The following is a 16,002-nucleotide window of genomic DNA, read 5'->3' as shown; positions in this document are numbered from 1 at the left end:
ATAAACTTTACTTTTTATCAGTAAAAAAAAACATCCTTGACTTTGCCTGGTGTGATGTCATCAGTCTGTTGGGGACGGGAGAAATCACGTTCTGCACAAGTGATCAGACTGCATGATTGGGACTTCGTAGCGGTACACACGGCTGGAGCTTCCTTTGTTAACAATGGCTTAAAGGGATTGTAAAGTGAATATTTTTTTTTAAAATAACAAACATGTTATACTTACCTCCACTGTGCAGCTCGTTTTGCACAGAGTGGCCCTGAACCTGCTCTTCTGGGGTCCCTCGGCGGCTGTCTCGGCTTCCACCCGCAGGTACTTCTCACGTTCATGCGAGCTCCATCGCATGGTGAGAAGCACCTGCGGGCGCGCTCCCGTGATACAGCCGCTCGCTGTATCACACGGCCCCCCGCCTCGGCGCTCCACGTCAGTGGATGTGATTGACAGCAGCGCGAGCCAATGGCTGCGCTGCTTTCCATCCATCCACTCCAGCCAATCAGCGGCCAGGCTGAACGGTGGAAAGGACGTCGGGGGGCGAGCGCGGGACTTTCGAGGTGTGAGGTAAGTAAAACGGGGGGGGCTGGGGGCGCCGACACTGTCAGATGTTTTTTCACCTTAATGCATAGAATGCATTAAGGTGAAAAAACATTTACCTTTACAACCCCTTTAATGATGAATTCCAGGTGTGAATATTCTATACAGTATTACCTTGTATTAGGAGCAGAGTCCGTTTCCCAGAAGCGTGCTTGTAATCCAAAGCGAGTTTCCCCATAAGAATCAATGGAAACTCAGATAATTCTTTCCAGTGTCACTGCTAGTGTATGCAGTACCGCATGTGGCCAGGAGGTGGGGGGGAGGCCAGAGGGCTTTCACACTGGAGCGGTGCACTTGCAGGACGGTCAATCTACCTTTACAACCCCTTTAATGATGAATTCCAGGTGTGAATATTCTATACTGTATTACCTTGTATTAGGAGCAGAATCCGTTCCCGGAAGCGTGCTTGTAATCCAAAGCGAGTTTCCCCATAAGAATCAATGGAAACTCAGATAATTCTTTCCAGTGTCACTGCTAGTGTATGCAATACCGCATGTGGCCAGAGGGCTTTTACACTGGAGCGGTGCGCTTGCAGGATGGTCAAAAAAGTCCTGCAAGCCGCATCTTTGGAGCAGTGTATTCACTGCTCCTAAAGCGCCCCTTCCCATAGAAAACAATGGGAAAGTGCTGCAAACCCGCCTGCAAAGCGGCGCTTTGCGGGGGGTTTTAACCCTTTTTTGGCCACTAGCGGGGGGTTAAGACTGCCCCGCTAGTGGCCAAATATCACCGCTTTACCGCCAGCACCCGCAACGCCCCAGTGTGAAAGTAGCCTAAAACTAAATCGAAATTTGCTGCCAAAATAAAAGTAAAAGTAAGAAAAAAAAAAGTTAAATCTGGTTGGTTGCTGCCCGTTACTGGACTTGCTGCTTCTAGCCCCGCCTGACATATTAGATAATAAAGACATACTCACTGAACGCCAGCCAGGTCTCCCTGAGCTGTAAGTAGACTCGGAAGTCCGTCTGCAGCCCAATGTCAGAGATAGTGAGGTCGGATCCCGGGACGCCTCTCAGACTGTCATATTCCCAGTAACAATGCCAAATTCCTAGAAGCAACGAGAGAGAAATGTAATACATACACAGACATGCATTCCAAGGAATGACCACATTGTATCACAAAGTTTTATACTATTAATGTAACATTATAGGAAAAAGTATTTTTCGTGTGGATTTCATCGTATTTTGTGACAGTTTTTTAATAGACTAAATAGACGGAGCCAGGACAAGGTGCAGAGCTGTGTGTTGTACAGCTTCACCAAATTTGATGAGAAAATCAACTGCAACTTGAATTTAATCTATAATCTTTTTTTTATTTTTTTTTTTAGGTTAATTGTTACAATTAAATATACACTATATTGCCAAAAGTATTGGGACACCTGCCTTTACACGCATATGAACTTTAACCGCTTGCCGACCAGCTGCCGTCGTTATACTGCGGCAGGTCGGCACGATCCCGCGAGCTGTTGTAGCTGCACGTCAGCTCCTTTAAAGCGGTTCTATAGTCTTTTTTTTTTTTTTTTTTTACTTTTACCTACAGGTAAGCCTATAATAACGCTTAGCTGCAGGTAAAATGAATATCTCCTAAACTTGTACGGTTTAGGAGATATTTACGTTTAATGCAGCCGCTGACGTCATGCGGTGCATGCGCGTTTAAGACCCGGCTGAAGGTCCGGCAGAACTGCCAGACCTTGCCGGGAAAAAGTCTCGCGCGCGCATGACGTATCGCGGCTTCGGCCACTCACAGAGCCGGAGCCGTGATACCCGGAAAGACACGCCGAGGCAACGTGTCAGCTCCCTCGGCCTGGATCGGGCGAGATACCGGCGCCTCGTTCTAAGGTGAGTATTTCATAATGAGCTAGTATGCATACTAGCTCATTATGCCTTTGCCTTGCAGGTTTAAGCAGGAGAGCAGGCGCACGCACTCCGCTGGAGGGTGTGCCGATGCTTGTGACCGACGGTCGCGATGACCACCAGCCAGCCACAAGCGATCGTGAGCACCAGAGGCAGAACAGGGATGTGTGTGTGTGTGTGTAAACACACAAATCCTTGTTCTGTGAGGAGAGACAGATCGTGAGTTTCTAATAGTTAGGAACCACGATCTGTCATTTCCTCTAGGTCAGTCCCCTCCCCCTACAGTTAGAACACACAGTCAGGGAACACAGGTAACCCCTTGATTGTCCCCTAGTGTTAACCCCTTCCCTGCCAGTGACATTTATACAGTAATCAGTGCATATTTATAGCATATATGTTATGCTATATTATATGCCTTTTATAGGGAAGGACGATCAGTGAGGTCACAAGCCAGGCCACGCCCCCCTACAATAAAAAAAAACCCATCACGTCATACATAACACCCACAGTGCCCCCTAGTGGTTAACTCATTCACTGCCAGTGTCATTTACACAGGAATCAGTGCATTTAAATATAAAAAAGGTGTCAAAAGTGTCCGATGTGCCTGCCAAAATGTCGCAGTCACCATAAAAATTGCAGATCGCCACCATTACTAGTAAAAAAAATAATAATAAAAAGGCCAATCTATCCCCCTATTTTGTAGGCGCTATAAATTTACCAATCAATAAACGCTTTTTGCGATTTTTATTACCAAAAATATGTAGAAGAATACATATCGGCTTAAACTGAGGAAAACATTTGCTTTTTTTTAAAAAAAAATTGGGGGATATTTATTATAGCAAAAAGTACAAAATATTGTGTTTTTTTTTCAAAATTGTTGCTCTTTTTTTGTTTATAACACAAAAAAACACAGAGGTGATCAAATATCACCAAAAGAAAACTCTATTTGTGGGGCAAAAAAGGATGTCAATTATGTTTGGGTGCAACATCGCACGGCCGCGCAATTGTCAGTTAAAGCAACGCAGTTTCGAACAGCAAAAAATGCTCTGATCATTGAGCAGCCAAATCTTCCGGGGCTGAAGTGGTTAATGCCATCCCAGTCTTAGTCCGTAGGGTTCAATATTGAATTGGCCCACCCTTTGCAGCTATAACAGTTCCAACTCTTCTGGGAAGGCCGTCCACAAGGTTTAGGAGTGTGTCTATGGGGATGTTTGACCATTCTTCCAGAAGAGCCTTTGTGAGGTCAGGCACTGATGTTGGATAGGAAGGCCTGGCTCGCAGTCTCCGCTCTAATTCATTCCTAAGGTGTTTTATCGGATTGAGGTCAGGACTCTGTGCAGGCCAGTCAAGTTCCTCCTCCCCAAAATCGCTCATCTATGTCTTTATGGACCTTGCTTTGTGCACTGGTCCAAGTCATTTGGTGGAGGGGGGATTATGGTGTGGGGTTGTTTTTCAGGGGTCGGGTTCGGCCCCTTAGTTCCAGTGAAGAAAACTCTTAAGGCACGAGCATACCAAGACATTTTGGACAATTTCATGCTCCCAACATTGTGGGAACAGTTTGGGGATGGCCCCTGCCTGTTCCAACATGACTGCGCACCAGTGCACAAAGCAAGGTCCATAAAAACTTGAGGTGGAGGAACTTGTTTTTTTATTTTATCAAAAATTATTTTTATCAAAGTTTTGAATAAAGTGCAAACAAAGTAATGCAGCGCAGTCACAAAACCATCGCTAACATAGTAGACCACACAGGGCCAACATAACAGCACAGAAACAGTGGCTAGTCCTTCACTACTGTGTTTCCCCGAAAATAAACCCAGGTCTTATATCAATTTTGACAACAAAAGACCCAGTAGGGCTTATTTTCGAGGTAGGGCTCGTCATGTGCTGTCTTCTCTTCCGATCTCCCTCTGTCTGTCAGGAACCCCCAGTGGCCAGTGGAACAGAGTAAAAGTGGGTGTAAAATCCTAAAATGCACGGTATTGGAGTATTATATTATTTAAACTGTGCATGTTTCTGTAATCTATTTGTGAAAAGTACCTTTTTATAGCGCCGCACGGCGTTTTCGAGACCCGCCTGATCGGTCTTCCCCACTCCCAGCACTGCAGGAGGGGAGGGCTGAGACCCCCCGCTGACAGCTGGTAGAACTTGAGGAGAGCACCGCGGGGGGGGGGGGGGGGGGGGGAATGGGGGGGCAGCAACTGATCGCTGTGTGGCGCTGTATTGAAGTTAGTTACCACATATAGATTGCAGAAACATACACAGTTTACATTATATACTACTTTTAATACAGTGCATTTTAGGATCTTACAACCACTTTAAACTATCTCTTATTTTCAGGATAGGGCTTATATTGCAGCCCTCCATGGAAATCACAGGCTTATTTTTAGGGTAGGTCTTATTTTTGGGGAAACACTATAAGTAACAACCCCCCCCCATACCAGTTAATTACAGTAAACCGTAAGGCATCTATGCCAGGTGGGGTGGAGGAACTTGAGTCCTGACTAGTGATGGACGAACTTCCGACGGGACGTTTCGCGAACGCGGACCGCGAACGGGGCTGACCGTTCGCGAAACCGAACGTTCGCCGCGGGCCCCATTGACTTCAATGGGAGGCGAATGTTTCAAACCTTTAGGTCGAATTTGCAGCCACTAGGTAATTATTAGCAGGAAAAACATAGTCCCACCACATGGACAATGACATAACACATGTATGAGGTGAATTTGGGATCGATAACTACAAGCATTTTTTTTTTATTTGGGAAATTGTTCTGACAATTCAGGACTATGGAGCGCATGAAGGCAATGGAGGAGAGGGAAGGTCAGGGACCAGGGTAGGCAAAGAAGAGGGTGCAGGAGATGATCACCAGCAGCGTGACATACAGCAATGACACCTGCACCGTGATAGAGTCATCTGACAACAGCACCGTGATAGAGGGCACTGACATCAGCAGCGTGACATAAAGCATTAACATCAGCACCGTGACATACAGCATTGACAGCAACACCGTGATAGAGAGTACTGACATCAGAAGCGTGACATTAAGCACTGACATCAGCACCGTGATATACAGCACTGACAGCAGCACCGTGATAGAGAGCACTGACATCAGAAGCGTGACATACAGCACTGACATCAGCACAGTGATATACAGCACTGACAGCAGCACCGTGATAGAAAGTACTGACATTAGAAGCGTGACATTAACCACTTCCCACCCGGCCAATGCATATATACGGCCGGGTGGGAGCCGTCTACTCCTGATAGGACGTTCAGGAACGTCCTTCAGGAGTAGCGGGATCGCGCCCGCGCAGCGGCGCGATCCCGATGTGCTCGTGTCACCCGGACACGGCACATCTCAGATCGGCAGGAGGGCTCTGTGATTGGCCCTCCTGATCACATGACGGCCGTGTCCAATCACGGCCGTCATGTGATGTAAACAAACAGCCGGTTGCTAGGCAATCGGCTCTCCTCTCCTCACACGGAAGTCACCGCTGAGGAGAGGAGAGCAGAACGCTGCAGCCGGCTGATGATCAGTGAGTATGGGCTGCTTTTTACAGCTTTTTACTCACTGATCATCAGTGTAGTGTAAACACACAACACACCACACAGTACAAACACAGTCCCCACATATGTCCCCAAACCACACATGTCCCCAAAACATACATGTCCCCAAATAATAAAAACACATGTCCCTAATAATAAAAACATGTCCCCCACATATGTCCCACTAAAATCACATGTCCCAATGATTATCTGCACACATATGTACGTGATCACCTGCACACATATGTACATGATCATTTGCGTACATATGTCCGTGATCACACAAACCAATTATTATACACTTAACGGAATTTTTTTTACCAAAAACATGTAGCAGAATACGTTTTGGCTTAAATTTATGACAAAATTTGATTTTATTGGATTTCTTTTCAAATAGAAAAAAGAAAATATTGTTTTTTTTCCAAATTTCCGCTATTTTTGCGCTTATATCGCAAAAAAAAAAAAAAACGGAGTCGTGAATAAATAACACCAAAATAAAGCTCTATTTGTGCGAACAAAATGATAACAATTTCATTTGGGTACAGTGTAGCACGACCGCGCAATTGTCACTGAAAGCGATAGAGCGCTGAAAGCTGAAAATTGGGCTGGGAAGGAAGGGGGTGAAAGTGCCCTGTATTGTAGTGGTTAAGCATTAACACCAGCACCGTGACATACAGCATTGACAGCAACACCGTGATAGAGAGTACTGACATCAGAAGCGTGACATTAAGCACTGACATCAGCACCGTTATATACAGCACTGACAGCAGCACCGTGGCATTAAGCACTCACACCAGCACCGTGATATACAGCACTGACAGCAGCACCGTAAGCAGCCCCAGGAGTAAGTCAGCACAGCACAGGGATGGTGTGATCCCCTCATAATAAGAACCCCCAGGAGGAAGTCAGCACAGTACAGGGATGGTGTGATCCCCTCATAGTAAGCAGGCCCAGGAGAAACTCAGCACAGCACAGGGATGGTGTGATCCCCTCATAATAAGAACCCCCAGGAGGAAGTCAGCACAGCACAGGGATATCATAAGCAGCCCCAGTAGAAATATGACACCGCTCAACCTCTTCAAAGAGGAGGGTAGGGGCATATAGTACGGTGTGCTTTTTTGGGACAAGGAAGTGAGCCAAATGAAGAAAGAAGGTCTGTGTGCTTGATTAAAAAAATTGTTTATAGACATATACATGGTCTACTGGTTACATGTGTTGAATTCCTCCGAGATCCATGCCTCATTCATTTTTAGAAATGTGAGGTAGTTAACACTGTCGTGAGCTAGGCGAGTACGCTTATCGGTCACGATCCCCCCTGCTGCGCTGAACGTCCTTTCGGACAGGACACTGGATGAGGGGCAAGCCAACAGTTCGATTGCAAATTGGGCAAGCTCTGGCCAGAGGTCAAGCCTGCCCACCCAGTAGTCCAGGGGTTCATCACTCCTCAGAGCGTCCACATCGGCCGTTAACCCAATGTAGTCAGACACCTGACGGTCTAGGCGTTCCCTGATACTGGATCCGGATGACACCTGTCGATGGGTCGGCTGAAAGAATGACCTCATATCGGAAGTCACCAACACATCTTCAAACCGGCCTCTTCTTGCAGGCGCTGTTGGATTGGTACCCGCAACTCCTTCTCTGGGAGTGGGAATTGCTCCTCTGCCAGCGCACGCAAAAGCAGAATGCAGCATTTCTCGAAGCAAGGCTTGGAAGTGCTGCATTCTGACAGCCCTCTGCGACGGCGGTAACATTTCCGCCATTTTGTGTTTGTACCGGGGGTCTAAGTACGTTGCCACCCAGTACTGGTCCTTGACCCTTATGCTTTTTATACGGGGGTCCCTATTAAAACACTGGAGCATGAAGGCCCCCATTTGCACTAAAGTGGAAGCGGTGTGGTGGCCTGGCTCCTGCTCATCATCCAGGATAATGTCGTCCTCTTCATTCTCCTCTCCCCATCCACGCACAACAGGGATCCCAGAAAGGTTTAAAGCACGCTCTTCTTGCTCCTCCTCATCCGCCCCGGCACCATCCTCCTCTGACTCCTCTTCAGACTCCTGTTGTTGACTTGTCTCAGATAGAGTAGCCCCCCCTGGGAATTCATCCAGCATTGCGACTTCCTCATCTTCCCGCTCCTGCTCCTCCACAGCCTGATCAATGACACGACGCAATGCACGCTCCATAAAGAAGGCATAAGGTACCATGTCACTGATGGCGCCATGGCTGCGACTGACCAGTTTGGTGATCTCCTCAAATGGCCGCAGAAGTCTGCATGCGTCGCGCATGAGCAGCCACTGGCGCGGTGAAAAAAACCCCAGCTCCCCAGAACCGTTTCTTTCGCAGAGTTCATACAGGTAGACGTTAACTGCACGTTTCTGCTGGAGCAGCCTATCAAGCATATAGAAGGTTGAGTTCCATCGCGTCGGGCAATCGCAAATAAGACGTCTGACTGGCAGATGGTGTCGCCGCTGAATGTCAGCAAGGCGAGCCATGGCCATGTAAGATCTTCTGAAATGGGCCGAGATTTTCCTTGCCTGCCGCAAGATGTCCTGGACCCCAGGGTATTTGACAAGGAATCGCTGCACGACCAAGTTTAAGATGTGTGCCATGCATGGCACGTGCGTGATTTTGCCCTGTTTCAATGCGCTAAGCAGATTGGCACCGTTGTCACACACCACTTTACCAACTGTCAAATTGAGCGGTGTTAGCCACTGATCTGCCTGTGAACGCAAAGCTGAAAGGAGTGCCGGGCCAGTGTGGCTCTTCGCTTCCAGGCACAACAGATGCAGCACGGCATGGCAACGTCTCACCTGGCATGTGGAATAGGTTCTGGGGAGCTTGGGCGGTGCAGCGGAAGAGACGCTAGCAGCAGAAAAGGAGGAGGCAGCTGAGGAGGAGAGGGAGGAGGATGGAGTAGGAGGAGGAGGAGAAGAAGAGTCAGGCCTGCATGCAATCCGTGGCGGTAAAACCAAATCTACACGGGTGCCACGGGTTACATGCTTGACGGCCGTCAGAAGGTTCACCCAGTGGGCAGTAAAAGTGATATACCTTCCCTGCCCGTGTTTGCTAGACCACGTGTCTGTGGTCAGATGTATCTTGGCACCGACACTGTGTGCCAGAGATACATTCACTTGCCGCTGAACATGGCCATATAGCTCTGGGATGCCCTTCTCTGAGAAATACTTCCTTCCTGGGACCTTCCATTGTGGTGTTCCAATGGCCACAAATTTGCGAAAGGCCTCCGAGTCCACCAGTTTATATGGCAGTAGTTGGCGGGCTATGAGTTCTGACAAGCCAGCCGTCAACCGTTGGGCAAGAGGGTTATCCGGCGTCATCATTTTTTTACGCTCGAACATTAGGCCCACGGAAGCCTGCCTTTTTGCAGAAAAACGTGAGCTTGGCGTGATGGAAGGTGGAGTGGAGGACAATTGTGAGGAGAGAGGAGAAGTAGAAGACGAGGCTGGACGGTGAGAGCCTGCAGTGTGGCTTTGTGTGTTCCGTTGCTCCCACTGGGCTCGGTGATGGCTGCTCATGTGCCTTCTTAAGGCGGTCGTCCCTAGGTGAGTGTTGGGCTTACCGTGACTAATGCGTTGACTGCAAAGATTGCAGATGGCAACGCTATTGTCAGCAGCGGACACGTTAAAAAAAGCCCACACTGCGGAGCCATGTGCCGGTGTCCTGGGAGCGCCAGATGTGACCGTAGATGGTCGATGACTCGCTCCTGATACATTTGCAGTCTGCTTTGTCCCTCCTGTGCAATGTAAGTCATTGCTGCTTCTCCTCCCTATCTGCTGGTCCATATCTCCCTCTGAACTCCCCTCCTCTTCCTCTCTTGTGGGCACCCACGTGACATCACTAGACATGTCATCATCAAAGTCACCTTCCCCACCCCTATAAGTAGAGATCTCGGAGTAGGCAGCAACACCGGGGACCAACCTCCTCCTTGGGCTGATCTGGGTACTGTCGTCAGACTGCTGAGTAGCGGTTGTTGCTACCTCCTCTTCCTGATCCAATACCAAGAGTGGCTGCGCATCAGAAATGTCCTCTTGATATGGATCGGAAAATAATTCCTGTGACTCAAGCGGAAGGTATGTGGTGGTGGTGGTGGTGGTGTTGTTGGTGGTAGTGTCTTTGGGGGTGCACATACCAGAGAGTGAAGAAGAGGGTGCAGATCGAGACGATGAGGAGGGTGCAGAAGAGTAAGGCTGAGTGAGCCACTCAACCAAGTCTGGTGCATCCTTTTAAGTAATTGAACGCACCTTCTGCAACTTCCCACTTTGGCTCAAGGCTGGTGCTCCTGCCCTACCCCTACCACCCCTGCGGAAGGGCCTGCCTCTTCCTCTGCCTGTCATTTTTTAAATCACCCTGTGACAAAACTCTTAGTCCCTATACCAATGAAGGACTGCTGCAGTATAGGGCAGCAGTCAGCAGTGGTGCACCTCAACCCTATCTATTGTGGACCGATAGCGGTCCTTACAGAACAGCAGACTGTACTGCACTCAACCCTATGTACTGTAGCACCCTAGACCAAGTTACCAGTCCTTATAGGAACTTTTGTGGACCAAGCAGGTTGTGTGTTAGTGATTAGCAGACTACTTCAGTCCCTATGCCAATGAAGGACTGCTGCAGTATAGGGCAGCGGTCAGCAGTGGTGCACCTCAACCCTATCTATTGTGGACCGATAGCGGTCCTTACAGAACAGCAGACTGTACCGCACTCAACCCTATGTACTGTAGCACCCTAGACCAAGTTACCAGTCCTTATAGGAACTTTTGTGGACCAAGCAGGTTGTGTGTTAGTGATTAGCAGACTGTACTTCAGTCCCTATGCCAATGAAGGACTGCTGCAGTATAGGGCAGCGGTCAGCAGTGGTGCACCTCAACCCTATCTATTGTGGACCGATAGCGGTCCTTACAGAACAGCAGACTGTACCTCACTCAACCCTATGTACTGTAGCACCCTACACAGACCAAGTTACCAGTCCTGATAAAGAGCTTTGTGGAACAAGTGAGTTGTGAATGATTAGCAGACTGCAGCAGAAGGGCAGCAGTCAAGTATAATATTCTTTCTATATTTGGAAGAAAGAATATTATACGTGTACAAGCCTATTACCACACCACTGATACCAGTCCTGAAAAGAACCTTTGTGGAACTAATAGTAACAGCAAGTCTTTAAACTGACCCTCACTGCCTGCCAACACTGCTTCCTTCCTGTCCCTATACAAAGTGGCAAAAAAGAGTAGACTGGAACGATTAGTGGTTACTGAAACAGCTCTTTTGTGGACCTGATAGTAACAGCTAATGATGATGATGATGATGAAAGACTAATCTGGCTGTCCCTGTAGCACACACCGTCCTTTCCCTTTCTCTAAACTGACAAAAGACACTCAGGCTGCTGCAAGAATCAGTAGCACAGCAAACCTATATACACCTAACACCTATACCAGTCCTGAAAAGAACTTTTGTGTACCAAATAGCTAGCGTTTTATCTGTCCCTACTCTACACAGCAACCTTTCCCTATAGTGACAGAAGAAAGAATGTAAAATGGCCACCGGATCGGGTGTATTTATAGGTTAGGGGGAATGTCCAAGTGTCCATGTGCTGTCATGTCTCAATTGGCTGGCCTGTACCCCATGACAGACGTGTCATCATAGGTCAAAGTTCTTTTACACATTAAACACGCAAGTCCACCGGGGCGAACGACGGGAAAAGGCGAGCGAACGTGCGGACCGCGAACGACCGAAATTCGCTGTGAAACGACCGCCGGGCGAACTGTTCGGCCATCACTAGTCCTGACATCAACCCGACTGCGAGCCAGGCCTTCTCATCCAACATCAGTGCCTGGCCTCACAAATGCGCTTCTGGAAGAATGGTCAAACATTCCCATAGACACACTCCTAAACCTTGTGGACAGACTTCCCAGAAGATTTGGAACTGTTATAGCTGCAAAGGGCGGGCCAACTCAATATTGAACCCTACAGACTAAGACTGGGATGGCATTAAAGTTAATGTACATGTAAAGGCAGGTGTCCCAATACTTTTGACAATATAGTGTATATGTGATTGTGATCGGTTTCATGTGCACTATATAGTTTGCGGACATCTGACCAACACCTTTAAGAGGTTTTCAGACATCCCATTTCAAACCATGGATATTCAATTAGAGATGGCCCCATTTGTGGCTATAATAACCTCCATGCTTTTGGGAAGGCTTTCCACAGGATTTTGCAGTGTGTCAACCAAAGAGCATTTCTAAGGTCACGGATATTGGATGGAAGACCTGGCTCACAGTTATCATTCCAATTCATCTCAGAAGTGTTTATTAGGATTGAGGTCAGGACTCACAAGTTCCTCCACGCCAATCTCATCAGAACCATGTCTTAATGGAGCTGGCACAGTCACAATGGAACAGAAAAGGGCCTTCCCAATGGAGCACAAGGTTGGCAGTGCACAATTGTCTAAAATGTCTTTGTACTGTATGCTGCAGCATTATGTTTGGCCATATAGTGTAATATTGTTAAATTTTGTTAATATATAATGTTTTAAAAATGTGCTCCCATGTATAATATGTATCATACAGTAGCTTGTCCTGAAGAATACCCAAGTCCTCAGTTGTACACAGTTCTTGTTTTTGGAGTATCCCACCACTACTCTCTACCCTATCCAAGTTCTCCAAAACTAAAAACCACCGAAACAACTTCCCCTAGTCCAGGGGTCTCCAAACTGTGGCCCGTGGGCCTAATGTGGCCCTTTGCTTGTCTTTATCCAGCCCTTGGGGGACTATTCCTCCTACTGACACCAAAGACGGGCATTATTCCTCCCACTGACACCAAAGACGGGGCATTATTCCTCCCACTGACACCAAAGACGATGCATTATTCCTCCCACTGACACCAAAGACGATGCATTATTCCTCCCACTAACACCAAAGACGGGCATTATTCCTCCCACTGACACCAAAGACGGGCATTATTCCTCCCACTGACACCAAAGACGGGGCATTATTCCTCCCACTGACACCAAAGACGGGGCATTATTCCTCCTACTGACACCAAAGACGATGCATTATTCCTCCCACTAACACCAAAGACGGGCATTATTCCTCCCACTGACACCAAAGACGGGGCATTATTTCTCCCACTGACACCAAAGACGATGCATTATTCCTCCTACTGACACCAAAGACGGGGCATTATTCCTCCTACTGACACCAAAGACGGGGCATTATTCCTCCCACTAACACCAAAGACGGGCATTATTCCTCCCACTGAAAACAAAGACGGGGCATTATTCCTCCCACTGACACCAAAGATGGGGCATTATTCCTCCCACTAACACCAAAGACGGGCATTATTCCTCCCACTAACACCAAAGACGGGGCATTATTCCTCCCACTGACACCAAAGATGGGGCATTATTCCTCCTACTGACACCAAAGACGGGGAATTATTCCTCCCAATGACACCAAAGATGGGGCATTATTCCTCCCACTGACACCAAAGACGGGGCATTATTCCTCCCACTGACACCAAAGATGGGGCATTATTGCTCCCACTGACACCAGAGATGGGGAAGTAATTCTCCCACTGATACCATGAATGGGGAACTATTTCTCCCACTGACCCCAATTATGGGGCACTATTTCTCCCACTTACACCAAAAATGGGGCACTATTCCTCCCACTGATACCAATGGTGCCATTTTTTTTTTTTTTTACTCCCATTGACCACCAAGCCTATGGCATTATTTACTCCCACTGATTGATGCCAGGGCATTTTGCACTCTCACTGGCCAAAGCCTCCCCCCCACCAAGGTTTGAAGGGCAGTCAACTGGCCCTTTGTTTCAAAAGTTTGGAGATCCCTGCCCTAGACTGATTATTGAAGAAACGTGTGAATGAGCCTATGTGCCTGTGGGGGAAGACCTGGACCTCGCCTACGGGAGCTGGGAATAATAGAGATCTCACTATTGGCGTACTGAAGACACGCGAAAGCCAGGGGCTAATTTAGCCCACCAGGTTCCGTCTACAACTAAAATATCACTCTTGGGTAGACTGGTCCTTTAAAATTCCTTAATGAAATATGAAACAAGCGTTTAAAATGGTAAAAGTCCGATTTTAATTAAAACCGACATGCAGGCATGATAAGGCAACCTTTAAGATTATTTTTAATATAATACATTTCATATGTTTTCATTTACTGAATCATATCACCCCTTGAAACAGGTGGGGAAATTCTATTTCTAAAAAAAAATAAAAAAAAAAATTAACGTCACTTACCATAGCCAACAACTCCAAGAACACCAACTATAAAAATCCAAAACAGCACCCCAGCAGTAAACCTCAGAAGAATCAGGAACAACAGACTGATGACCATTGCAATGAAGAGAGCTCTATCGGGGGGTGAAAAAAAGCAAAATACAAGAGCAGGATGTTTATTTAAAATTATAAATGGCTACAAAAAGAGTCGTCTAAAGAATCTAAAAAAGATACGTTATCAGCTCTGGCTGCTTTTTCAGTAAATTAAATTATTTACCCTTTGCCAAAAATCTCAGCATACTGAAAAAGCAAGTCGTTTTGTTAAACGGGACCATTTTTGAGATCAAAAACTTCCTTTATTCAGTTGTACATTGAGAAACTGTCACAACCTGGAAATAATTAAGGCCAGGTCATATCCTGCTTTTAACTGTTTTATCAAAGGAAAGAGAAAGAGAATATCTACCACTTACATTAAAATCCAGTACCAGGAGCTAGCGTAGTCCTCGAAAATCTTCATCCCGATGGATCGTGCGTCAAGCACGCTATTGATACCACTTGGGTCAAAAGAAAGCAAAAAATTATGTTTTTTTTTTTTTTTTAGTTGTGATTTCAAAAATAAACAATGAGGATTATTTACTTACACTGAATTAAGAGCTTGTTCACACAAGGTGCATTGGCTTATGCTTATTGGCACTGATCAACGCAGGCTCAATGTTGTTTTCTATGTTCCCTATTAACACCATAATGCTGCTTTGGGTGTGATGCATAAACATAAGGCTGGATTCACACCTATGCATTTTTAGTGCTTTTTGCATTTTGCAGATTTGCACTGCGGTCCATTTAACATTGTTTCCTATGGAACACGTTCTGTAGCGCAAATCTGCAAAAAATGCAAAAAGCACTAGAAATGCATAGGTGTGAATTCAGCCTAAGACTGTGTGCATTTTTATGCAATGCAAAACAATGTGTAACTAGGTATGGCAGCACGTTGCAATGCGCTGTTGTGCATATCATTTTTTTTTTTTTGTCAGCTTCAATCACGTTAGGAAAAAAATTAATAAAAACAGAACAAAAACAAACACTGCAATGCGTTGTAACAAAGTTTTGCCGCACAGGTGCAAAACACACCCCAGCAAGCATGTGTTATGTGCACCACACCACATTCCCGCTAGTATGATAAAGCCATAAGGCTCCATTTACACCAATGCGTTTTTTCACACTTTTTGAAGAAACGCAGGACATTATTTTTAACGTGGGTTCCTATGGATGCATTTTTTGTGCCTCTGCGTTTTTAGAAAGGGTAGGGAACTTTTTTAGAATGCAAAACTGTGCTTTATTGGTTCAATAGATTTCAATAGAGAAGCTGCAAAACGCAAATCGCAGAAAAAAACGTGCTAAAATCACGGTAAAATTGTGTGTTCAAAAACGCAAAAAGCACTGCAGAAATGCTCAAAAGTAACATGCATAAATGGGAATGGAGCCTGAAGAGAAGATCCACAATAACCAATCGAGCAAGGATTAGCAGGGTTGTATGTATGGAGAAAAATAAAAAAAATAAATAAAAATAAATAAATAAATATATATATATAAATATATATATATATATATATACATACACATACATACATATACATACATACACATACATATATATATATATATACACACACACACATACATACATACATACATACACACACACATTATATATTATATATATATATATACACATACATATACACACACACACACACATATACATATATA

At 46.1% G+C, this 16,002-nt stretch overlaps 1 protein-coding gene across 5 annotated transcripts in view; it reads right to left on the bottom strand.

The window, feature by feature from the left end:
- SLC44A5 (solute carrier family 44 member 5) overlaps positions 1 to 16,002 on the bottom strand; it is a 293,848-nt gene that overhangs the window by 80,792 nt on the left and 197,054 nt on the right. For all 5 annotated transcript variants that reach the window (XM_077450433.1, XM_077450434.1, XM_077450436.1 and 2 more), the window contains 3 exons: positions 14,706 to 14,789; positions 14,257 to 14,369; positions 1,502 to 1,633 (listed from right to left, as the gene is read on the bottom strand). In XM_077450433.1, the coding sequence (XP_077306559.1) occupies positions 1,502 to 1,633; positions 14,257 to 14,369; positions 14,706 to 14,789 (329 nt within the window). The remainder of the gene's footprint in view (positions 1 to 1,501; positions 1,634 to 14,256; positions 14,370 to 14,705; positions 14,790 to 16,002) is intronic.

Source organism: Lithobates pipiens, unplaced genomic scaffold, assembly GCF_037356315.1.
Source record: "Lithobates pipiens isolate NorthernLeopardFrog02 unplaced genomic scaffold, aLitPip1_a1.2 Scaffold_23, whole genome shotgun sequence".
In the NCBI taxonomy this organism is placed as follows: Eukaryota; Metazoa; Chordata; class Amphibia; order Anura; family Ranidae; genus Lithobates; species Lithobates pipiens.
The sequence above is the reverse complement of the archived record's forward strand: the minus strand, read 5'-3'. Positions and strand labels throughout refer to the sequence as shown.